The sequence below is a fragment of the Pituophis catenifer genome, unplaced genomic scaffold (assembly GCF_029215685.1).
Source record: "Pituophis catenifer annectens isolate HBS135680 unplaced genomic scaffold, rPitCat1.0.hap2 SCAF_2, whole genome shotgun sequence".
Taxonomy (NCBI): Eukaryota; Metazoa; Chordata; class Lepidosauria; order Squamata; family Colubridae; genus Pituophis; species Pituophis catenifer.
In genome coordinates this window covers 279673236-279699013 of record NW_027256882.1, presented here as the reverse complement: position 1 = coordinate 279699013, position 25778 = coordinate 279673236, and the positions used below count along the sequence as shown (strand labels likewise).

At 41.6% G+C, this 25778-nt stretch overlaps 2 protein-coding genes across 2 annotated transcripts in view; both read right to left on the bottom strand.

The window, feature by feature from the left end:
• The window catches only part of NARS1 (asparaginyl-tRNA synthetase 1), a 35560-nt gene extending 24326 nt beyond the window's left edge, over window positions 1-11234 (bottom strand). Inside the window, exons 1-5 of the mRNA XM_070938923.1 lie at window positions 11082-11234; window positions 6988-7070; window positions 6727-6792; window positions 2723-2815; window positions 1419-1508 (exon numbers count right to left, since the gene is read on the bottom strand). Of these exons, the coding sequence (XP_070795024.1) occupies window positions 1419-1508; window positions 2723-2815; window positions 6727-6792; window positions 6988-7070; window positions 11082-11124 (375 nt within the window). The 5' untranslated portion in view covers window positions 11125-11234. The remainder of the gene's footprint in view (window positions 1-1418; window positions 1509-2722; window positions 2816-6726; window positions 6793-6987; window positions 7071-11081) is intronic.
• Window positions 11235-18958: 7724 nt separating this feature from the next.
• ATP8B1 (ATPase phospholipid transporting 8B1) overlaps window positions 18959-25778 on the bottom strand; it is a 49502-nt gene continuing 42682 nt past the window's right edge. The window contains exons 24-27 of the mRNA XM_070935973.1: window positions 25052-25297; window positions 23111-23249; window positions 20784-20914; window positions 18959-19189 (exon numbers count right to left, since the gene is read on the bottom strand). Coding sequence (XP_070792074.1) covers window positions 18959-19189; window positions 20784-20914; window positions 23111-23249; window positions 25052-25297 — 747 coding nt within the window. The remainder of the gene's footprint in view (window positions 19190-20783; window positions 20915-23110; window positions 23250-25051; window positions 25298-25778) is intronic.

Genomic DNA, 25778 nt, shown 5'->3' with positions numbered 1-25778 from the left:
GTTGGCCAGCTTCTGTGGCAGGGTGATGCAGCAAAGACCACACAACAGGAATTTGACAGAGCCTCCCAATTACAGTTTTCTGAGTAAATGTGCATAAGATCCCTCCAGATCACCCAACCATGCCATCAAAGTTAGATCATGTCACTTCCACTGCACACACACAATGTAGTTTTAATCTGAGTAATTGCCAGCATGCCATCTTAGAATCTGTCAATAGGGTCATCCATACGGGGAAGATCAAAAAAAGACAAGATGGCGGCGGCTACATTTAAAAAGGCTGAATTTTCAATTGCAGTTGACTTATTAAATGCCCTCCCTGGGGGGGGCACTCTGATCTGAAAGGGTTTTACATTCTCTGTGAGGATATTTTCACGCTGACATGTTTCTCCTAATAACTAACTGTATAGAATAAAATAAGATATAAAATGTGTTTAAATATGTTGATTAAGTAGGAATATGTGGGAATAGATGAAGAAAGGATATTTTCAATATAGTTGGGTTTTCATCTTTACAAAGGGCTGTAGAGCTAGAAATATACTCTAGTATATACTCTAGTCTTCCCAAATCTGATGCGATCTCAACACCTCAACCGCCCTAGACACCTGGAGAGTGCCAGTAGATCAGAGGCTGTTTTATATTCAGTTTCTTGCAAAATTCTCCCAACATCCCACTACCTGGCTGGGAATTCTGGAAGTTGAAATCCCAAAATTTGCTGGGGAAAACTTGGGGCCAGGATAGATCTGGAATTTGGGGTGCGTATTGTAAACACAGGAGGGAGAAGGAAAGGGAGAGAGAGAGAGAGAGCGAGAGGGTGGGAGGGAGGAAGGGAAAGAAGGAAGGAAGGAAGGAAAAGAAAGAAAGAAGGAAGGAAGGAAAGAAGAAGGAAGGAAAAGGAAGGAAGGAAGGAAGGAAGGAAGGAAGGAAGGAAGGAAGGAAGGAAGGAAGGAAAGAAGGAAGGAAGGAAAAAGGAAGGAAGGAAAGAAGGAAGGAAAAGAAAGAAAGAAAGAAAAAAGGAAGGAAGGAAGGAAGAAGGAAGGAAAAGAAAGGAAGGAAGGAAAGAAGGAAGAAAAAGAAAGGAAGGAAGGAAGGAAGAAGGAAGGAAGGAAGGAAAGAAGGAAGGAAAAGGAAGGAAGGAAGGAAGGAAGGAAAGAAGAAGGAAAAGAAAGGAAGGAAGGAAGGAAGGAAGGAAGGAAGGAAGGAAGGAAGGAAGGAAGGAAGGAAGGAAGGAAGGAAAGAAATTAAAAGTATAAATGAGAGTCTAGCGTGATAGGGAAGAACATGGAGGCAGACTTGGGCATGCAGATACCATGTTACCTACCCTTCTGCCATCAAGCTAATTTCCACATATATCACGTACCATTTCGCCCAACATGCTGCAAGTTCACAATGTGCGTTGTTTTTCTGAGGATGTTACTCACACATTTGGGCTCCGGGAGGCTGAGGTCTTTCTTAACGATAATTTTCTTTGCTTCCTCCAAGTTCTTTTCACGTCGCAACAAATCTTCTGCCTAGAGATTAGGTTTGAGGATCCGATTAAAAAAACTTGACCTAAAAGACTGGGGGATGGATATCACCTATGATATGTGGCTTATCCTAATGTGAGAACGAAGCCAATGTCACTTTTACTCAAACAAACCGTGTCTTATAGATGCCATTCAGATATCTGGACTTCAATTCCCAGGATTCTCTGGTAGTCATGCTCACCAGAGAATCTTGGGAGCTGAGAGTGCCAAGTGCGGGAAAACTAGCTTAGCATGAAAAGTAACTTCAGCCATAGCAAGCTGGTTCTCACATTTGTTACAACCCATAATGGATGGTTTGCACCTTACTGTGAGCCAAAATAAATCACATAATCGCTTCATTTTATGCCCGAACAAGTTGTGTCAACTTGCCAAATATTTCTCTACAACTTTAATGAACAAGTGACTATTTAAACCTGACACTGAATGGCCCAATTGTAACTACTTATTACACCATGATGATTCTTGCTTGAAAGTTGCTTCCTTTTGAATGGTTACACTCAAGAGCTCTGATGTATCTGCCAAGAGCTTTTGAAGATAAATGCGAAGGTTCATGATAAGAAGATAAATTGGGCTAACAATCTGAATGGTGATGACACTGCAGAAGGACTTATATATTATTCAGATCCACTTGGATCTGGATCCACTGATCTGGAATCCACTTGGATTCAGATCTACTGGTCTGGAATGCTGGTTTATGCAAGGATCAGCAGATGACTGGGTTCCCCGTTCATGTTAGATTATGGTTTGCTTATCTGGGTTTAATAAGATTCACACAACACATCACATTTCACATCAGTGAAAACAAATGCCAAGATGCCTTAAGGCAGGGGTTTCCAAACTTGGCAACTTTAAGACTTGTGGACTTCAACTCCCAGAATTCTTCAGCCAGCCATGCTGGCTAGGGAATTCTAGGAATTCCACAAAGTCCACAAAGTTGCCAGCTTTGGAGACACCTGGTTTAAGGCAATGCTTCAACCCAGCTGATGCTTTGCAAGAACTCCTGTCCTGTAAGGTGATATGGAAATCTGTGAATTTGAAGACTAATCTACAATGATTCACTTCCACATTACTTGATGCTACAGAAGATCCAACTTCATTTAAATCTCTCTCTCTTCTCTCATTTGTTTCAAAAAACAAATTAAAAGGACATCTAGAACATTGACATTCTTGAGCATTGCAAAAGATAGTTGCCAACTTACCTCTTTCTTTTCTCTGGCTTCACTCTTCTGCTGCTCTCTCTGCCACAGCTTTTTCACATTCTTGAGTTGGCTCTTGGAGATAGTGTCCCATCTCTAGGTAGATTAAAAGAATTACAAGAATCACGTGACTGATTTTTGAGCCAGACAAGAAAAATCTTAAGCCGCCATGCTATTTCTAATTTTGACAAGGAATCTCTTTTGGCTGTTGCTTCACAAAAGCTGGTATTCCGTTAAAACCAGAATATGAACATTGATTCAACCACCATTCCCTCTTATTTGTTGCCAAGACAATATGTATAATTCCTTATGTCAGTGTTTCTCAACCATGGCAACTTGAAGGTGTGCAAAGTTCAATTCCCAGAACTCCCCAGCAAGCATGGCTGCCTGAAGAATTCTGGGAGTTGAAGTCCATACATTTTTAAATTGCCAAGGATGAGAAATACTGGCTTGTATAGTCACTAATGAACAGAGAAGTGTCAGAGGTAGGTAGTCTTCATCATCAAGGCAACCATCATGACAGCCAAATTCCTGACATGTGCAAACTCCTGAAATAAATGTTAATTAACAACGAGGACTAGACTTGCCCTCCCCAACCATCTCAATTTTCTTTCAGCTGAAACTTGGAAGAGGCCAAACATTTCTGGTTATGGTTTTACAGAACTCAAGCTCAGACAAAATGGATCAGTTGGTCCAGAATGCAGCCGCGCGAGTTATAGTGGGTGCACCTAGATACACCCACATTACACCAATTCTCCGCGAGCTGCACTGGCTCCCTATTGGTCTCCGGGTGCAATTCAAGGTGTTGGTCATTACCTTTAAAGCCCTACATGGCTCAGGGCCAGGCTATCTTCAAGACTGCCTTCTACCACATATCTCCCAGCGACCGGTAAGATCCCACAGAGTCTGTCTCCTCCAGGTCCCGCCAGCTAAACAATGTCGGCTGGCGGGCCCGCAGGGGAGGGCCTTCTCTGTGGCTGCCCCGGCTCTCTGGAACCAATTACCTCCTGAGGTCCGGACCGCCCCCAACCTATTGGCCTTCCACAATGCGGTGAAGACCTGGCTCTTCCAGCAGGTTGATCTCGTTATAATGATCTTGCGAGACAGAGCCACGAATTGGAGTGCATGTGTTTTAACGTTTTTAATGTTTTTCTTTTTAACATTTTTTATGGGATTGTTCGCATTGTTTTATTTTTTGTTGTAAGCCGCCCAGAGTCCCTTGGGAGTTGGGCGGCATAGAAATGCGACAAAATAAAATAAAATAAAATAAAATAATAAAATAAAATAAAATAAAATAAAATAAAATAAAATAAAATAAAATAAAATAAAATAAATAAAATAATAAAATAAAATAAAATAAAATAAAATAAAATAAAATAAAATAAATAAATAAAATCAGGATTGCATTCCAGGAATGCATTCCTCATTTGCATAGAATTAGAAGACACAGTGCAACTTTTTAGGTCCAAAGTTTGGTTATTGGTGACATCCAATTATTTACAAGCGTACCAAGGATCTCAACCCACACACCCTTAAAAACGAAATGCTAATGAGTTGCATGCTTAATAGAATAGGGGGAAGGAAACTTTGGGAAGAGATCAGAAAGTGAAGAGTGCAAGAGAGAGAAGAAAAAAAAATTCCCTCTGCCTATCCCAAGAAAACAATAATAGCCACATACCACACTTCAACATGATGTAGTAAGACTCAGTTTTAATAATTAAAATAGTTTCTCCCCCCCCCTCCAGTTCATTTAAGATCCTGATTACAAAACCATCTAAGCTGAGACCACAATTACATCTGGTGAATTTCAGAAACTTTTGTTGTTGCTGTTCAATTGTTGTGTTGACTCTTCGTGACCCTATGGACCACAGCAGCCCAGGCTCCCCTATCCTCCACTGTCTACTGGAGTTAGCTCAAATTCATCTTCATGGCGTCAATGACACTATCTAACTATCTCATCCTTTGCCGTCTACTTTTCCTTTTGACTTCAGTCTTTCTCAACAACAGGGTCTTTTCCAATGAGTCCTCTCTTTTCCTTTGGTGACCAAAGTATTCGAGCGTCAGCTTCAGTACAGCTAGTCCTCAACTTATAACAGTTTGCTTAGTGACAGTTCAAAATTACCACAGCACTGAAAAAAGTAACTTATAATTATTTTTCATGCCTGTGACCATCGCAGCATCCCCATGGTCATGTGATTTAGAAGAGAAGAGAAGAGAAGAGAAGAGAAGAGAAGAGAAGAGAAGAGAAGAGAAGAGAAGAGAAGAGAAGAGAAGAGAAGAGCTGGAAGGGACCTTGGAGGTCCTCTAGTCCAACCCCCTGCCCAGGCAGGAAACCCTACACCATTTCAGACAAATGGTTATCCAACATCTTCTTAAAAACTTCCAGTGTTGGAGCATTCACAACTTCTGGAGGCAAGTTGTTCCTCTGATTAATTGTTCTAACTGTCAGGAAATTTCTCCTTAGTTCTTTCCTTCGCTCCTTGGTTAGTTTGCATCCATTGCTTCTTGTCCTGCCTTCAGGTGCTTTGGAGAATAGCTTGACTCCCTCTTCTTTGTGGCAGCCCCTGAGATATTGGAACACTGCTGTCATGTCTCCCCTAGTCCTTCTTTCCATTAAACTAGACCTACCCAGTTCCTGCAACTATTCTTCATATGTTTTAGCCTCCAGACTGGCTAATCATCTTTGTTGCTCTTCTCTGCACTCTTTCTAGAGTCTCAACATCTTTTTTACATCGTGGCGACCAAAACTGAATGCAATATTCCAAGTGTGGCCTTATCAAGGCATTACAGAGTGGTATTAACACTTTACGTGATCTTGATTCTTTCCCTCTGTTTATGCAGCCCAGAACTGTGTTGGCTTTTTTGGCAGCTGCTGCACACTGCTGGCTCATATCTAAATGGTTGTCCATTTAGATATGAGGGACTCCAAGATCCCTACAAGATCCCTCTCATAGTTACTACTATTGAGCAAGGTACCACATATACGGTACCTGTGCATTTTGTTTTTCTTCCCTAAATGTAGAACCTTGCTTTTTTCACTGTTGAATTTCATTTTGTTAGATAGCATCCAATGTTCAAGTCTGTCAAGATCCTTCTGCATCTTGAGCCTATCTTCTGGAGTGTTGGCTATTCCTGCCAGCTTGGTGTCATCTGCAAATTTGATGAGTTCCCCATCTTCATGACGTCAATGACACTATCTAACTATCTCATCCTTTGCCGTCTACTTTTCCTTTTGACTTCAGTCTTTCTCAACAACAGAGTCTTTTCCAATGAGTCCTCTCTTCTCCTTTAGTGACCAAATATTCAAGCTTCAGTATAGCTAGTCCTCGACTTACAACAGCTCACTTAGTGACCGTTCGAATTTACCACGGCACTGAAAAAAGTAACTTATGACCATTTTTCATGCCTATGAACATCGCAGCATCCCCATGGTCATGTGATTTACATTCGGATGCTTGGCAACTGGCTCATATTTATGACGGTTGCAGTGGTCCCAGGGTCATGTGATCCCCTCTGTGACTTTCTGAAAAGCAAAGTCAAAGGGGAAGCCAGGTTCACTTAACAACCGGGTTACTAATTTAACCACTATAGTGATTCACTTAACAACGGTGGCAAGAAAAGTTGTAAAATGGGGCAAAACTCATTTAACAAATTTCTCACTTAGCAATTTTGGGCTCAATTGTGGTTGTACGTTGCGGACTACCTATATCTGTCCTTCCAAAGAACAGTCAGGGTTGATTTCCTTTAGGATTGACTGATTTGATTTTGAAGTCCAAGGGACTCTCGGAGTGATGTCTCTGCTTTTTACTACGCTATCTAGATTTGCCATAGCTTTTCTCCCAAGGAGCAAGTGTTTTGTTTTTTTTTTAATTTCATGGTTGCAGTGAGACCACAATTACTTCTGGTGAATTTTGGAAACTAGTGATGTATTTATGCTTGCTAATTTCTGAACTGCTCACCAGTATTTTTTGGTGCGTCTGGAAATGATAATGACTTGATTAACCAACCTGGTTTTCTTTCTGTGAATCCACATAGATAGTAGGAAATGGTTCCTTTCCAGTAGACATCAAAGCCTTTGAAATAATAAAAAAAGACAATGGGTAATTTTTAAAGACACATATTTCTAAAGTATTAACCATTTTCCTGGTTAATAGATATAATGTATTTAATTTTAGTAACTTAAAAAAATCCTAAATTCTGGATTATCAAAAGATGAATAATCGGTACCTAAAAAACTACCTAGATGCTTCAGAAATACCCAAAGTTACCTGCAAAGCTGTTTTGAAAGGTTTCTCCTGTGTCCCATCACCAGTGCTGTCACAGCCTTCTCGATCAGATACGTAAACCTCTCCTGAGGATACAAACAGAATTATTCTTGGGGCTAAGCACAAAGTACACACGCATACATACCTAGACAACATGCATTGCTGAGCCCCTGTAGGAAAATGATGACCTGCACTTAACAAACTCCATTTGATCTTCCAGATTTTAGGTGTGCCAAAGCAACAAGCAATCTACTAAACCTCTCCAGATCAAGGAATTCAATTTTATCATCTATAGAATCAGCAGGCCTTTTCAATGGGTAACTGTAGGATCCATCAGTGTTAGAGGTAGTTGGGTGCTCTGGCTTAAATAGCCGGCCTATCTGACACCACTGGATTTAAAGCTTTGGCACCTTCACAGAATGAAAGAATCAATGAAGGCCATTCAGGTCCAAAATCTCCTAAGTGTGGGAATCCACTTTAAGACATTTGCTGGGAGAGCTGTCCACTATTCAAAATCTTCCCACCAAGCGGGGTTTACAAACTCACTGGGTAGCTTATTCCAATGTCAAATTGCTCATCCTGTTTTTTCTAACTGCAACCGGAATCTAATTTCCTGCAATTTAAGACAGTTTTCTTTGCTCTTTGGGGAGAACGACAGAAGATCTTCTTCTATGAGATCAAGATCTCTTGATCTTCTTCCATGTACAGTCCTTTCAAGTGCTTGGAAAATACTATCATATCCCCCTCTTAAAGCTGAACATCAGTTTCCTCCATCCTCTGATTACAAAACTGAATTTCCAGTGAACATCCTAGATCCGTGATGGCGAACCTATGGCACACGTGCCACAGGGGGCATGCAGGGTCCTCTCTGCGGGCATGCGAGCCGTTGCCCCAGCTCAGCGTGCATGCCTCCCGCTGGCCAGCTGATTTTCAGGTCTCTGCCGCACATGCACGGGGCACATGTGGGAGACACGCGAGCAGGGGTGAAATGCTCCCGGTTCAGACCGGATCGCCCAATCCGGTAGTGATGAAGGTGGGTGGTTTGGAGAACCGGTTGCAAAAATCCCTGCCCCCTCTCCCCCAGCAATACCCAGCTGAGCCGCACAATCATCAGAGGCTTTTTTTTTTTTTACTTTTAAAAGCATTTTTTCTACAACCTCTTGGCCGAAAAAATGCTTTTAAAAGTTAAAAAAAAAAAAGCCTCTGATGATCGCGCAGCACAGCTGGGATCGTCAGAGCCTTTTGAAAGCATTTTTTTTTACAACCTTTTCGCCAAAGAGGTTGTAGAAAAAATGTTTTTAAAAGTAAAAAAAAAAAAAAATTGGCCATGCCCACCCAGTCACATTACCCCCCCACCCACCAAGCCATGCCCACAGAACCGGTAGTAACAAATTTTAGATTTCACCATTGCACGCGAGTATGCACGTGGGGCCAGGAGGAGTGGCGGGGGTCGCGTGTGCGTATGTGGGTGGGTGGGGCACAGGCAGTGGGGATCACATGTGCAGTGCATTATGGATTATAAGTGCAGGAAGGCCTACTAGGCCCAAAACGAGGTGTAGGGGGGGGCATCTGGCACGGCCCCCCAGCAACCTGTTTTTGCTCCCAGGCGGCTGCAGGGAGGCCTACTAGGCCCAAAATGAGGCATGGGGGGGGGGGCATCTGGCACGGCCCCCCAGCAGCCTGTCTTTGCTCCCATGAGGCTGCAAGGAAGCCTACTAGGCCCAAAACGGTGTGCAGAGGGAACGCGGGGGGGGTTGCATGCGCAAGGGGCTGGGGCACACAGGGGGATGCATTATGGGTGCGGGTGCGCACTTGCGCTTTCCGCACGTGACAACAAAAAGGTTAGCCATCTCTGTCCTAGATGGAAGAGCAGCCAGAGGAGAATGTCATGGACATTTTATGTATTCTCCACACAGGAGGGGCAAATAAAGCCAATAGGCTACAGGTGTTCAGCAGAGTCCTTAATATTCCTTTTCCCCCAGAATCCATGTAGTAGATCACTGATTCCAAGGAAGGCAGGTGCAGAAGAATTTCTAAGCAAATCCACTCATTAGAAATAAATTCCCTGTATCAACGAAGTTTGTTATTAAAATGTGGCTGTTGTACTTCATCTCTCATGCTTTCCCTTTAGGGCTTTATTAAATGTAACTTTAAAAATATATATATTTATAAGGAAGCAAAAATTCTCATGCTTGTTTGAGATCGCTTCAGTTGGCAACTCCAGGCTGATCTTGTCCTGGTTCAGCTAAACACTAGCAGGTATGATTGATGGAAGCAAACCATGAACTTTCAAAGCTTTAGACTATAGACTGAGATTCAAAAAACACAACTGCAGAAGGCAACAGAATAGGAAAAATGTAAGGCACTTGTCTAGCATTGGGAAAATATGGCTTGAAGTAGATCATGTGAAGGGGCTCTGGGTGTCACGGTGATGCAGCTGCTAAGAAAGCAGATATGGTTTTGGGGTGCCTTAACAGGAGTGAAGAATCCAAATTATTGGAAGTAATTCTTCCACTCTACTCTGCCCTGGTCAACCCCTATTTGGAGAACTATGTCCAGTTGGGGTACCATCATTCAAAAAGGACAGTGACAAACTGAAGCAAAATCTGAGAAGGATTACCAAGATGATTGCAGTAAGCCTTCAAACCTATGAGTAGTAACTTTTCTTCAAGCCCTTTGAAGAATAGTCAAAGGATCTGAGTGTATCATATTTGATCTAGAGACCTGGTCCATAGAATTGCCAAGAGGTGGTCAGGACTGAATGTCTGTAGCGATTCTCAGTCATCCAAGTCATGGTTGTCCCAAAAGTGCTTTTTCAGAAGGCAACTGGACTTTCTTGTTTTTTTCTTTGAAGACGTTTTGCTTCTCATCCAAGAAGCTTCTTCAGCTCTGACAGCTGACTGCAAGGAATATAAATCCTTCCATCCAGTCAGAGCTGACGAAACTTCTTGGATGAGAAGCAAAACGTCTTCAAAGAAAAAACAAGGAAGTCCAGTTGCCTCCTGAAAAAGCACTTTTGGGACAGGACTGAACATCATCATCATCACATGTGGCCTACAGAAGAGATAACTGAAGAGAAAGAGATGAGAGTTGTCTTCAAATGTCACATAAAAGGGGGAGAAGAGGGAGGGCTAATAATGTAGGGAAGGCAGCCAGGAGAAACTTTCTAACATTGATTGCATCAGCCAATTGTCCTTCTCTGAAAGTCTTCAGGCAGAGGCTGGTGGTATCAGCCAGAAATGCTGTAGTGGATCTGCACCCAGAGGACTAAATGACTTCTAAAATCCTTCCATTTTGTCTACCAAAGCAGACACATCATAAACACAAGGAACCAGGTAATAATGAAAATTATTGTTAAAGCCCCAGCCTATCTCAGCCAGGATGGGACAGATCCAGATCCAGTTTCGTTTCCCACAATCAAAAATGTCTTTTTCTTTCCTTTGGGAAGAAAATGGGTTCAATCAGTCCATGATAGGGAATCTATAAAATTCCACCAAAAAAAGAATACAAAGAAACAACACGAATAAATGAATGAATGAATGAATGAATGAATGGCCTGTTTTGCGCAGCTTCCCGAATTGGGGACCCAGAAGCGAAAAGACTCAGACGCGCCCCCACCTAACATTTCTCCTCGAATCGTCCTTTGCAATGCCCCGTTTTTCTCCCATCAAGAGGGAATCCTTGCAAAAAAAAAAAAAAGGGGGGGGGAAGGAAGCAAGAGGGCGGACCCAGGTGGCAACCACGGAGGCCTCCCGCTCCTTCCTCTCGCGTTTATCCCCGGCGAAAACGCGTGGAAGAGAAGCGGCCGTGGGGGCGCGATCGTGGCCGGGGTGTCCTTTTCCAACACGCCACGTGAGGCTGCGGCAGCTTTTTGCAAGCTGCTGCTTCGGAGGCCCGGGTTGGCTGGGAACGCTGGGACTTGTATTCCCAAAGGGTCCGGAGATGGGAAGGTTGCAACGGGCCAGGTTTTCCTTTCGCTTCCCGGTTCTCCAGCCTTGCATATTGCTCCGGCCTCGGTTCCCGGTGTCCTAAAGCATCGGGGCTGGAGGCCAGGCCTCTTCCTCCCCTCACCTTCGGCCGCCTCCTTGCAAACTCACCCAGGCTCAGCCTGTCCGTTTTCTCCAGGATGATCTCCGACATGGTGGCTTTGGGAAAGGGTCCCCCGGAAGGCTGGGCGCGGCTGACCCGGCGGCTCGTTCCTCGCTCAGTTCTGCGGTTCTGACGTGGAGTTGCAAGCCGATTGCATCAGGCCAGCCCTGCCGCAAAGCGAGCCCGCCTCTTCCAGCCACCGGCGCTCATTGGGAAAGGAAGCGTCGTCAGAAGGGAGGCTGGGCCGAGATTGCGCCTTTTGCGGCCCGGCTTGCAGGTTGCTCCGGGGGAGACGGTGCGTGGGTGGGTGGTGAACAACTATAGGGATAAAGTCTGGAGAGATTCTCAGTCAGCGACCCTCTAAAAGGATGCAAATGACCAGCTGTCTGCAAGGAATATAAATCCTTCCATTCCCCACTATCCTGTCAGAGTTGAAGAAGCTCCTTGGATGAGAAACAAAATTGCCTATTGCTGTGAGCCGCCCTGAGTCCTTGTGGAGAAAGGGTGGCATATAAGTCCGATAAATAAAATAAAATAAAATAAAATAAAATAAAATAAAATAAAATAAAATAAAATAATAAAATAATAAAATAATAAAAAAATAAAATAAAATAAAATAAATAAAATAATAAAATAAAATAAAATAAAATAAAATAAATAAAATAATAAAATTAAAATAAAATAAAATAAAAATAAAATAATAAATAAAACATCTTCAAAGAAAAAACAAGGAAGCCCAGTTGCCTCCTGAAAAAGCACCTTTGGGACAACCATGACCTGGATGACTGAGAATCTCCATAGACTTTCAGCTATACAATTTGGGATGAAAATCCTTGGAATGGTGTGGGAGTAGGAATGGATTTTTATTGGAAAAATTGGATACTACAGGAACCAGGAGCACTACTTGGGTGATCCTGAGGACACAGATAAACCTCAAGTGCTTCAACCATCCTGTAAAAGGATGCAGATAACCAGCTGTCTGCAAGAAATATAAATCCTTCCATTCCCCACCATCCTGTCAAAGTTGAAGAAGCTTCTTGGATGAGAAGCAGAATATCTTCAGAGAAAAAACAAGGAAGTCCAGTTGTCTCCTGAAAAAAGCACCTTTGGGACAACCATGACCTGGATGACAGAGAATCTCCATAGACGTTTAACTACACAATTTGGGATGAACACCCTTGGAATGGTGTGGGAGTAAGAATGGATTTCCAGAGGAAAAAATTGGAGACTACAGGAACCAGGAGCACTACTCAGGTGATCCTGAGGACACAGATAAACCTCAAGTGCTTCAACAACCCTCTAAAACAGGGGTGTCAAACTCAAGGCTGGTGGGTCGCATCTGGCCCGTGGGATGCTTAGATCTAGCCCGTGTGCTCGCCCTGGAAACAGTGAAGGACCGGCCCACAGTGCCTCTGCCAGCGAAAACAGAACTCAGGATGGCCGCGTGTGGCCCTCCTGGGCTCTGTTTTCAGCCACGACAGCCTCCTGCATCCCTCTGCCAGCGAAAATGGAGCCCAGGGAGGCCGAGCGCAGCCCTCCCGAGCTCCATTTTTGCTGGCAGAGGGATGCAGGAGGCTGTCGTGGCTGAAAGGCCAGTGCTTCACTGTTTCCAGGAGCTTTGATGAGAGATATTGAGCTGACCATGGCCCCCCTGGCTCCCCAAGGTCAAACACAACTCTGATGCAGCCCTCAATGAAATAGAGTCTGATACTCTGCTCCAAAATGATGCAAATGACCAGCTGTCTGCAAGAAATATAAATCCATCCATTCCCCACTTTCCTGTCAGAGCTGAAGAAGCTTCTTGGGTGAGAAGTGAAACATCTTCAAAAAAAAAAAAAGAAAGAAAAAGTCCAGTTGCCTCCTGAAAAAGCACATTTGGAACAGCAATAGCGATAGCACCCAGACTTATATACTGTTTCATAGTGCTTTATAGCCCTAAGAGGTTTATAGGGTCAACATATTGCCCCCAAACAATCTGGGTCCTCATTTTATCCACCTTTGAAGGATGGGAGGCTGAGTCAACCTTGAGCTGATCAGGATTGAACTGCTGGCAGTGGGCAGAGTCGGTCTGAAATACTGCATTATAACCTCTGAGCCACCAGGGCTTTTAGGAGATTTAAACCAAGCGGCTTGCCTTGGGTGAAAAACTGAAAGGATCTGGACAAGCTTGGGTGGTATTTCTGAGATGCAGAACCCTCCTGTGGTTGTGAGAATCAGTGCAGCCCAAACTGGGAACCATCAGAAGAGCCCTATATGTATCATACAGCGGAGACCTGGATGCATAAGAGACACGCACAAACCAGGATTCGAGGGCTGCATCTCTGTCCCGTTTTGCATCCCAGCTAATTGTGCAAACCAGAATCCAGGGGATAATAAACAACCATCCCTACTAGTAGTTACATTCTCCACGGAACCTGTCCCGTTCGCTTTTTAAAGTGGCCAGATTGCTAACATATTTCATAGTTTTAAGTGTGCCCACAGTGTGGAAATGGGAAGGGGGGGGTTAAGCTCCTCCCTTGGATATTTGCCATCAATTTGTTGAGATGGTCACAAGATTTGATAAAGCCAACAAGTTACATCCATGGATTTTTAAAAAATTGGCATGTTTTAATTTTACCATTGTGGGAAGAAATATCCATCTGGTTCAGTTCCAAGCTGGGAGAAAGACACTGGAAACATGGAGGCTGATTGGAAAGATTGTTTATTGATGAAGCAGAACCACATGGGTTCTGGGCAGCTAACAAATGGAGTTGAGAGTGGCAGGGATGTTATACCTTCTCTTGGGCTTTGCACTTGAGCTTCCTATTCCTGAGCAAGAACATGTATTCTATTGGCTGTTGTCAGATTCCCATTGGGACATGTAGGGGTTATGTAGGGGTCATAGCTGGCTCTATAGGCAAAGTACAAATCCTAGGTGTTTGTCTGAGCTCCCAGGTTTGGTTGAAGTTTGGACTGCTCTGAGATAATGCAATGACTGAAATATCCTTAGGAAATTATGCAATGTAGTGAGCTCTGTGTCTTCTGCTAAATGGTAGTGGGTTAATCCTATTATGTGCTGAAGGATCATGTCCTGTTCTTCTTAATCCCATCATCCTGGATCTGAAGGTCCTATGTTTTGTAGATAGGCTGGTCCAGTCTTTCTTAATGGGCACAAAATATATTTGGGGGGGGGCTATTAAGAGTGAATCTGTTTCATGCCTCTGAAAAAACATGTATCTCCATTCTTCGTTTAATGAAATATAATATTCTGCTTTTTTAATATTCATCAAAATATTATATTCTTCTAGGAGGGGGAGCCTCCCATATCATAATGTCTATTACAAGAGTGATTTTTCTCTTGTATGAAGAATAAAATCCCACTATTCCTCCTAAAATGGTTTGCTACTTTGTCAAGCAGTGGATTTAAAAAGAAAGCTAAGCTACTTCAAGACACAAAAGACAGAGGAGAAACAGCACTCCCAGATTGGGAACTCTACTATCAAGCGGTGGTGTTATCATGGGTAAAGGACTGGATGGAATTAAAAAACAGCAGGATATTAACAACTGAAGGCCACAAACTGCAAATGGGATGGCATTCCTTTTTATGGGATGAAAGATATAAAACACATACCTATTTTAAAAGACACACAATTAGGAATACACTACTACTAATTTGGCTAAAAATTAAAAAACAACATTATACAAAAATTCCCAATTGGCATCACCATCAGAAGCGGTAAGGCACCCAAATTTAACTGAACCCAAAAATATAATTAGATATAAAGACTTAATTGATTATCAAGGGAAGCTGAAAACCAAACAACAATTGGAACTAGAGTTAAATAGAGAAATTGATTGGTGGATTTTCACACAGATCCAATCCAAACACAAGGAACACATAAAAACATATGAAATCCACAGACAGAAACAAGAACTAGATAAAATTATATTAGACTCACAAGATAATTTAATTAGTAAAATCTATAATTTTCTATTGCGATATAAGATGGAGGAGGAAACAGTAAAGGATACAATGATTAAATGGATGCAAAATTTTAAATATACAATAGATTTGGAGAAGTGGGAGGAATTATGGCAAATGAATACAAAATTAACACTAGTGGTGGCATACAAGGAGAACCAGTTGAAGATGTTTTATAGGTGGCATATGTCACCCACAAGATTGGCAAAAATTCATTCAAAGAATAGTTCATTATGCTGGAAATGCAAAAAATCGCAGGGTACCTTTTATCATCTATGGTGGACGTGCCCGGCAGCAAAGTTTTTGTCTAACATCAAGAAATGGTTGGAACAAATAAAATTACAAATAGAGATGAAACCAGAAACTTTCCTGCTAGGAATCTTCACAAAAACATATCCTAAAGATATAAAATATCTGATAATACATATTCTAATGGCAGCTCGAATAACATACACAAAGAACTGGAAACAAGAAAAAATCCCAACGGAAGAAGAGTTAACAGATAAAATCGCACAGTGTGCTGAAATGGATAGACTAACAAAAGAGATTAAGGAAAAAGAAGAGACAGAGTACTATAGAATATGAGACAAATGGTACCTATGGTATAACACCGCTAATAAAGATATATAGGTGCAAGAAAAATAGAATAAAGATGTAAATAGATTTATTAATAATTTCCTATGGGCAAGTAAATATGAACAGGAGTTTTAAAACAAAAGTATAATTCAGATATAAAGATTGTTAAGAAATCCTAAGGGGAGGGGAAAAAGAAGGGGGGGGGGGAGAAAAGGGAATGGGAAAAACTACTAGGCTAAAACATAAGGGGAAAATCACAACTGTATTAATTGAAGAACCATTACGAAATATTGCTTTAAGAAGAAAATTTACTTATACGTTGTATGTTTTGTAAATGTTTTTTATATGTGTTTTAATAAAGTTTATAAATTAAAAAAATAAATAAAAAGAAAGCTCTGTGGAACATATCTTATTTTACTTTCATTCCACTGAGATATTTACATATTCTCGTGTTTTATAGCAACAATTAATTTGGCTACTAATAGGAGAAATGCTAAAATTTACTTTGTTCTATCAAATATGTGTGATACACCTAACTGGAGAAAATTTAGTCTTCAGTTTTCTAAACACCTCTCGTGTTTTTTTTAAAGCTTTCTTAAAAGCTATGCTCCTTCCAGAGGACAGGAATTCCAAAGGTTTTTTAAACCTAAAATATACAATGAATGGTTGCAGGAACTGGATACGTCTAGTCCAGGGGTGTCAAATTCGATTTCATTGAGGGCCACATCAGGGTTGTGTTTGACCTTGGGGGACTGGGATGGGCAGGGCCAGGATGGGCGTGGTCAGCATGACATCACTTCTCGGGCAGCACTTGTGGCAGCCCGAGTGCTCTGCTAGCAAAAACGGGGTCCCGAGCTCCGTTTTCAGCTGCGATGGTCCCCCACAATCCTCTGCCAGCAAAAACGGAGCTCGGGAGGGCCACATGAGGCCTTCGTGAGCTCTGTTTTCACTGGCAGATGCACCACAGGCCAGTCCTTCGCTGTTTCCAGGGCGGCCCTGTAGGCCAGATCTAAGCGCCCAGCAGACCAGATCCGGCCCCTGGGCCTTGAGTTTGACACCCCTGATCTAGTCTAACGAAGAGAAGGACTAGAGGTGACATGATAATAGTCTTCCAATATTTGAGGGGCTGTCACAGAAAAGAGGAGGTCAGCCTTTTCTCCAAAGCACCTGAGGGACAAGACAAGTAAGGGATGGAAATTATCAAAGAGAGATTTAACCTAGAATTATTTCCCTGATAGTGAGAACAATTAATCAGTGCAATGGCTTGCCTCCAGAAATTGTGGGTACTCCGCTATGAAAGTTTTTTAAAAAAGATTGGACAGCCATTTGTGTGGAATGAGAATTTTCTTGATTGCTGGGTCAACTGGAAGAGAATTTTCTTCCTCTTCCAGTTGAACCAAGAGAACAAGGGATATGAATGATTCCTCTTTTACTGCCCCCAATTTTATAAGAATCAGCAAATGTTACATGTGTGCACACTTACAATACCAAGGACACTTTAATAAAAACATTTGAAGCAATGAAAATACTTCTTTTTACACCGGATAAAAACATTAAAAGGCACTTTACTTATATATACATAATGCTTTAAGAAATAAAATATTTACATTTTATAATTGAGATACATGTGTACAATCAAAGTATTAAAAGTTGCAAATATTGCACTTAGATTAGAAGTCTGAAAGATAAAGACTAATCTCGTCCTCATTTCTGAATAGAAAAATCAATTTTTAAAATCAAAGTAATATCTGCTTTCGTTTACCAAAAAGCTGTAAACTTTTCAACATTCAATAGTAATAATGAAGGAATGTACCAAGTCCATGTTCCTTAGAGATGAGCTCTGTTCATCCACCTACACAAATGTGAGGAACAGTTGTGAATATTGAAACAGGATCATTTGGTGCATGCTGAGAATATTGAAATGTAAACCATTTTCCAGTCCCAACACATTGAAATGTGTAGATGAATACATTTTTTAAAAGAACATCGTCCTCTTTTTATTATTAAAAAAAATCATGTAATAGATTCATTATAAATGCAAATTATTCTCTTGCTCCAGGTAGTGCTTCAATCCGTGCTTCTCATTCCCACGAACAAGACGTATCACTCCCTCTGGTGAAGATGCTTGTGATTACGAACATGAACTTTCTGTGCCCAAATGTCTGAGCATTATTAAAAGCATGCAGCCCTAACCGACCAGTATAACTTTTGTTGAATAGTGCATTATGCTCTTTCTTTCATAGATTTCACAGGTCTATAACACGGGATCAATTTTTGATGTGGGATAAACCTTCACACATCCCTTTTGCCACATAAGCATGGTGAAATTGGCATTGTCATCTTCAAGCATGATGCTGCTCAGATACTCCTCCTTCACACAAATCATTCCAACATAAAAGACAGTGCTATATAAGAATCGCCTCCTGTTGTTTAATGGCTAGATGGCCATTTCCCTTGACCAAGAACAACCCAAGGATGAAATCAATCAACATATCCAAGAGGAAACTCTCCACTGATTGACTCTGTCTTTCTTATTTCTCAAACCAATACAAATGACACAGTAAGATTTGGAGTAAGGTTGAAAAGGCTGGGTATAAAATACATTACCGGAAAGGCACATTAATTCTTGCTGCTACAAAGCTGCTACACATTTAAAGAGGGGAGATCCCCACAATGCCCAAAGTGAAAATATATAACAAGCTATTGTTTTCCTGAAGAAACTTCTGATGAAGACCCCTTTAATTACAAACTTGAATGCTGTTGAGTTTTCTCTGCCCAAATGTCTGAACATTATTAAGAGCATGCAGCTCCGATCAACCAGTACAACTTTGTTGGATCGTGCATTATGCTCTGAATGCTTATAACATAAAAATGCACAGCTAGCTGGGAAAAAAATCATTCTTAGGCTGCCAAAGAAGAATGTTATGATGACAGAATAAATTAACGGAATGAAATGGCACTCAGAATTGTATTGCCGTGGAGTGGTTCATCTTTGGTGCTGAGGCATAAAATCTCTGTCAGGTTTTTCTTTAAAAAAAACAAAAACATTACTGTTTAAAAACACCTTAAAATTGTTGGGTTTGATGTCCAAGGCTTCAGGATATCCTTCAGTTTCAAATAAAAGCAATGTTTACGCAAGGACGGAGAATTAAAAATACGGTCCATTCAAACCATTTGTTCTGTCCAATTTTAGTCCCAAACAAAGCAATTGGAAAAGAAAAATAAGTAGACTCCCTTCATAATCCTGCACAGGTTTTTCAAAAAAGAAAAAAAATCCATCGTCCATTGTAAAAAAAAATAAACTTTTGGTGCTATCCTTCCTCTGCTTTCTGTGGGATTGGGAAGTCATCAACTGTTTTCTTCAGCTCGCCTAATTTCGGCCAAATTGTTGCCCAGAACTGCCGTTAGGGAGGCTCGCCTTCGACGCATGATCCGTCCAGAAGCGATGAGGTCAGCGTAACCTCGCTGATGGGAGAAGGCATACGCAGAACGACGGCCAGTTACCCCGCGACGGAGAACGCTCCGCCTTCGCTTCCACTTCTCCTCTTCGGCCTTGTACTTTTTGCGATTCTTCCGAATCTTTAAAGGAGAAAATCGTAGAACAGATTACGAGGCAGAAAAAGGCTCAGTAGCAGCTACTAGAAAAGATTTAACCTCTAAGCCTCTTGGGATTTTTGGAGCACTTGCAGTGATTTTTTTAAAAGAAGAATTTATTTATTTTTAAAAATCCCTCTCTTTGACTGACGGGTGGCACCATAAATTTTCAGGCATAGACAATACAACAAATGCTCAATCAAACTCGGGTCTGGACATTCCCACATTCCTACCCATGGCTGAACTGGTGGAGGAGACACAGATAGACAAACCGAGGGCACCACAGTTCAGGCTTGTTCCCATTATTCTAAATACAGGTAGACCTCAACTTATCACTAATTGCTTAGTGACCATTCAAAGTTATGATGCCCCCCCCAAGGGAACCTATAACCCAGTTCTGAAGTTCTGATGGCCACCCACTCCAATGCTTACTGACCACATATTGGGGGCTCAGCACCCAGTTCTCATTTATGGCCCTTCGAGCCATGTGACTGCATTTTACATTGGTTTTGCCCAGTGGTGAAATCCTCTCCGGTTTGCCACCAGTTCGCTGCCCACACATGTGCGGTGCGTGACAAACGCATGCTGTGTGTGCGCGCATACAGTGCACATCAAATGCATGCTACACATGCATGCACATTACACACCAAACACGTGCTGCACACAGAAAAAGGAAGCTTGGGAAGGTAAGTAGAACAGTGAGAGGGCAACAGCTGTGCCGTGCGATTTAGATTCACTAGAAAGCCGTATTTCTTGCTTTCTAGCTATTTTAAAACGAGTGGCACAGCTGATCATCGGAAATACCGGGTCGGACCAACTGGTAGCTTTTTTTTAAACTACCGGTTTGCTGAACCAGTAGCTTTTATCACTACCAGTTTGCACAAACTGGTGCGAACCAGTAAGATTTCAGCACTGGTTTTGTCCCAAACAAGCATTTACTTCTGGCTTTTGGCAAAACTGGGACATAATGATTAATAGGTTTGCTTGATGACCGTTGCAAAAAAAGGGTTTCAAAATTGGGTGGTCACATGAGTGACCCAGTTTAAGACACTTATAACTCATGATTCTTTTTGTGTGTGTGTGTGTGTGTGTCTTTTAATGACCCCGTAATCTCTTGCATCGGGGTGGAGTTGGGGCAACTGAATGGAGCAGAGTGTTTACTGGCCGGATGCCCTTCCTATCGCCAACACAGAGTTCGCAGCTGATCAGTGGTGGGTTGCCCCCTGTTCGCACCTGTTCTATAGAACCGGTAGTAAAACTGGGGGGAGGCTCCGCCCAACCAACCATGACGTCATCAAAATGCTTCTGCGCATGCACAGAAGAGCACACACGAGCGCGGCCCTGTTGTGAATATAGAACCCACCCGTGCAGCTGATATTTACTCATTGTGCCCAGAGACAGAAATACCTGCTGCTACCTAGGATTGAACTCAAAATCTCCTGATTGTGAGGTGAGAGCTCCACCTCTAGGCCACTGCGGCACACACATTTCAGGATTCATGATTATACAAAAAAACCCTAACCAGCTCTTCTTCAACTTGTTGGTAACTTGGATTAATAACCAGAAGACTCCTACATACCTTTTCACTTTTTGTAGGCCAGATGGTCATCATCAAGAACCGGAGGGCAATGATGGGCAGCAAACAGAGAGCGACAGATAGTATTATGGTCAACCAGATATATGGCTGTCGGAGGGCATTTGCAGCGGTACCTGGGAAGGAGACATGACAGTTACAGTGAGGTGGTTGACACATGTGGAGTTCCTTCAAACCAACAAAACCTAAAAGCAAATGATGAAAGCCGCATCACACTGAGAGATCCACTCCCATATCTGCGAGAATGGAGGGCAGAGCTTCCATCGCAGTGATGCCATGTTGCTTTGTTTTAAGAAGTGCATCAGATCCTGCAGGGAACCTTGCAATTTGATATTACTAGTTTTGGGGTGCACAGGTGATACGTTTCTGTTTGTAAAATACAGGTAGTCCTCGACTTAGGACCATGATTGAGGCCAGAGAATTATGGTTGTAAATTGTATCGGTGGTTTAAGAGGGCCATCCTGTGATCAGTCTGATTTTATGACATTTTTGGGGTAGTATTAAGCAAATCACCATAGCCGTTAAGTCAGTGGTGAAATCCAAAATCTTTTACTACTGGTTCTGTGGGTGTGGCTTGGTGGGCGTGGTATGGTTTGGTGGACGTGGAGGGGAAGGATACTGCAAAATCTCCATTCCCACCCCACCAGGGGAAGGATACTGCAAAATCTCCATTCCCACCCCACTCTGGGGCCAGCCAGAAGTGATATTTGCCGGTTCTCTGAACTACTCAAAATTTCCGCTACCGGTTCTCCAGAACCTGTCAGAACCTGCTGGATTTCACCCCTGTGTTAAGTGAATGCAGAAGTCGTTACGTGAACCCATTATATGCAATGGGTGGGGGTTTTTTGACAGAAATGGGGAATAAATACAGATTTCTGGCAAAAAAAATTGTAAATCGCAATTTACATGTGACTTGAGAGATGCTGCAAAAAGATGTAAATGTTGGATGGTTGCCAAATGCCCAAAATATAGTCATGTGATTGTGGGGGGCCCAGGGCAGCCATCAGAACTACAAATCTGGGTGGTAAGTATTCTTTTTGGGATCTGTAATAACTTCAAACTGTTGCTAAGTGACCAGTTGTAAATGGAAATACAGTATATGCTAACATACTAAGTTTTTTATCCTTTTGCATTTGTTCTCCATCCGCAGTTTTTGTACAGCTCAGAAAGTGGTTGTCTTTCAACTTAATGGTTGGTTCATGCATAATCTAAATAAAAATATTTTTTGAGGTGTTTTGGGTTTAGCATTCTGATTTGTAAACCTTGTTGTTTGGCTTCATGGAATGTATGATCCAGGACAATGTGGCTTCTTCCAGGAATCATACTTAAATTGTAGCTTGTGCAAAGGATGAGTCTAGTTAATTGCTATTTTTTTAAAAAAAATATTCAAACGTATCAAGTTTTTTTTAAAAGTATAAACTCATTTAACCTCATAACTAAAGGCAGTGGTTAAGGTGTTGGCATTATGCCAGGCATAATACCAGGTCCAACTGAGTTCCCCGCCAAGAAACCTTACTGGGTGACCTTGAGCCAGTCATTCTCAGCCTAGTCTACCCTACAAGCTTGTTGCGCTGGGAGTAAAAATCTAAGGTGCCTGAGCTCCTGCAGGAAAAATGAGATTATAAACCTACCAAATCAAAAGAAAATAGGCACAAGTTCAAATTCTAAATCAAGTAATAGAGCCATAAAGTGCTAACATATTTTAATCTAGCATTATTGTCATAGAAATAGTCTTCAACTTACAACAATTCATTTAATAACCAAAGTTACAATGGCACTGCAAAAAGTAATTTATGACCTTTGTTCACACTTACAACCACTGCAGCATCCCTACAGTCACATGATCCAACTTCAGATGCTTAGCAACTGATTAATATTTATGACGGTTGCAGAGTTTCCAAGGTCATGTAATTGCCTTTTGTAACCTTCTAACAAACAAAATCAATGAGGAAGTCAGATTCACTTAACAACTGTGTTACTAACCTAACAACTGCAGGGATTCACATAACAACTGTGGCATAAAATGGGGCAAAACTCACTTAACCAATGTCTCACTTAGCAACAGAAATTTTGGGCTCAATTGTGGTTGTCAAGGACTATCTGTATTACTGCCAAGTTTCATTACATTCTTTAAATTGTGTTGGGTCATTTTAGTTCATTACCTTTTGAAGCTTACAATCTTTTTCAGTCCAACCTGAGTTACTAAGCTTTTCTTTTAAAAAAAACAAGATCCGCTGGGATACACAATTATCACATTTTAAGAGAGTAACTTGTTTGCAGATAGAAAAAAAGAAAGAAAAATCAGTACCAACCTGTAAACTGAAACACGGAAGGAAGGAGGACGTGGATCCCAGCACTATGCAGATCAAACATGATGCCAAAATAAAGTGCAATACTGCCAAATATTGAAAAGGCATTAACAAATGTCCAGTAAGATGTATCCATTCCAATCTACAAGCAAACAGGAGAACAAGACAGAAATATGAGATCCATAAACAACAAGATAGGAAGAATGGGAGACAGAGCAGCATTTTTTGAAACTGTGAACCAATCAGCTCCCTAGGACGATCATGAGAAATTTAGAAGCAAAGGGGATGACATGATTTTTTAAAAAATCTGTCAGCAAATTGGGAAAGCTATCAAAAAAGAGCCTTGGTAGTACAGTGGTCTAAAGCACCCTGTTATTAAGAACAGCTGCCTGCAATTACTGCAGGTTCGAATCTCGCCAAGGCTCAAGGTTGACTCAGCCTTCCATCCTTTCTAAGGTAGGTAAATTGAGGACCCAGTTTGTGGGGGCAATAAGCTGACTTTGTATAAATATACAAAAGGATGAAGGCTATTGCTTAGCGCATTGTAAGCCGCCCTGAGTCTCTGGAGAAAGGCGGCATATAAATCAAATTAAAAAAAAAAAAAACTAGTTCCAGGTTTTGCTTGTGTAAGTGCTGTTAAGCGATAGAAGTTTGATATATACATTAACTGTTAATGTTTAGAAGGGAATGATATATTAATTGCTTGTCCTAATCCAATTACATATTATTTGGGAAGAAGGAGTCATATAAATTTCTGGAGCTTCTGGAGTAGAATTAATTCTCTTTATGTTTAATATGGAAAGTCTTTGGAGATTCTCAGTCATCCAGGTCATGGTTGTCCCAAAGGTGCTTTTTCAAGAGACAACTGGACTTTCTGGTTTTTCTTCGAAGACGTTTCGCTTCTCATCCAAGAAGCTTCTTCAGCTCTGACTGGATGATGGGGAATGGAAGTTTAATATGGAAAACTGATTGGATTCGCCTATTGTCCAATTTCCATTTCAGCCTGAGGAGGAAGAAACACAGCTTCTCAAATTTTCCTTCCTACTGATTTCACTGCCTCTACTTCATTTCTCCACAATAGTGAGTTCCTCCAATCAGCATTTTTCCTTTCTTGGCAAAAAAACCCCAAAACCTGTCAGGTTTGATGGAAAGGGAAGACTTATCTTGATAAAGACATTAGCAAGAACTATAAAGTCTCCAAATATGAACCGTGAATGCCAAGGTGGCATTTTTTATTTTATTTTTTTTAAAATTTGATTTATATGCCACCCTTCTCCGGAGACTCACAATGCATTAAGCAATAGCCTTCATACTTTTGTATATTTATACAAAAGTCAGTTTATTGCCCCCACAATCTGGATCCTCATTTCACCTACCTTAGAAAGGATGGAAGGCTGAATCAACCTTGAGCCTGGTGAGATTTGAACTTGCAGTAATTGCAGGCAGCTGATGTTAATAACAGTGCTTTAGTCTGCTGCGCCACCAGGGCTCCTTTTTAAAGGAGTGACTGGTAGTCCTTGAGTTATGACTACAATTGGCAACAGAATTTCCTTTGCTAAGTGTGACAGTTATTAAGTGAGCCAGGCCCAATTTTACAAACCCTTTTTGCTGCAGATGTTAAGCAAATCAGTGTGGTCATTAAATGAATTATGCGGTTGTTAAAAGAATCCAGTGTCCCCCATTAGCTTTGTTACTTGAAAGCTGGCTGGGCAATCACAATGACAATCACTGATGCTTCAACTATTGTAAATACATGCTGGTTGCCAAATACATGAATTTTGATCATGGGGAGGGTGACCATGGGGACACTGTGATGATTGTAGGTGCAAGAACTGCTCATAAGTCACTTTTTTCTCAGCACCGTCATAACTTCAAATGCTTGTTAAATTAATGGTCGTAAGTCAAGGACTGTCTGTTTGGAACAATGAAGGCTGATTGACTTGCCTGAAAATTAACCGCAATTATGAGAGAAGATGAGGCAGTGACTGCAAATGACTGGTAGTCGGAAGGAGCTTCTCCATCCTGTCCCATGGTTTGTAGGTAAGCACCGTACGGTATGAAGAAAATGATCAGTGATGTTATAACGCCATGCAGCAGGCTTAAGAAGAACTTCTGGTAGTTAAAAAGCAAGTCTTTTTGTCCCAAGATGTACAAGTTAGGAAACCGTATGCTCAGTTTATCACTCACATCCTGAAGTGAAAGAAGTAAGACAAATGACATTCCAGTTGTGGTTTTGCTTGAAAATAATTTACCATGTAATACATCCCCACAGCAGAGGTGCAACATCAAACATAAAATAGAAAAACAGCCACATTTTAGCTAATGCATCAGTGGGCAAAAATGAGTTGGCAATGCAAAATATCTGCAGAAAATTAAAAAAGGAGCTAGATTCACCTTTCTGTTGCTTGAGAAGTTACACGTTAACTTCCTGATAAGACTTCTTGAAGCCTTCCACCTACCCATCTTATAGAAAAAAATAGAGAACTCAACTCCCACCTTGCAATGTTCATGCACAGACCTTCTCTCTTTGGATGTCCAAATCAACACCAAAGTGTTCAGAGAGGACCAGTGACATGCTCAGTGCTTGGGATGGCTCCACTCACACTGAGTCATCACAAAAGCTCATAACATGTAAAGATATATCTAGTTGAGTGAAAAGAAGGACCAGGAG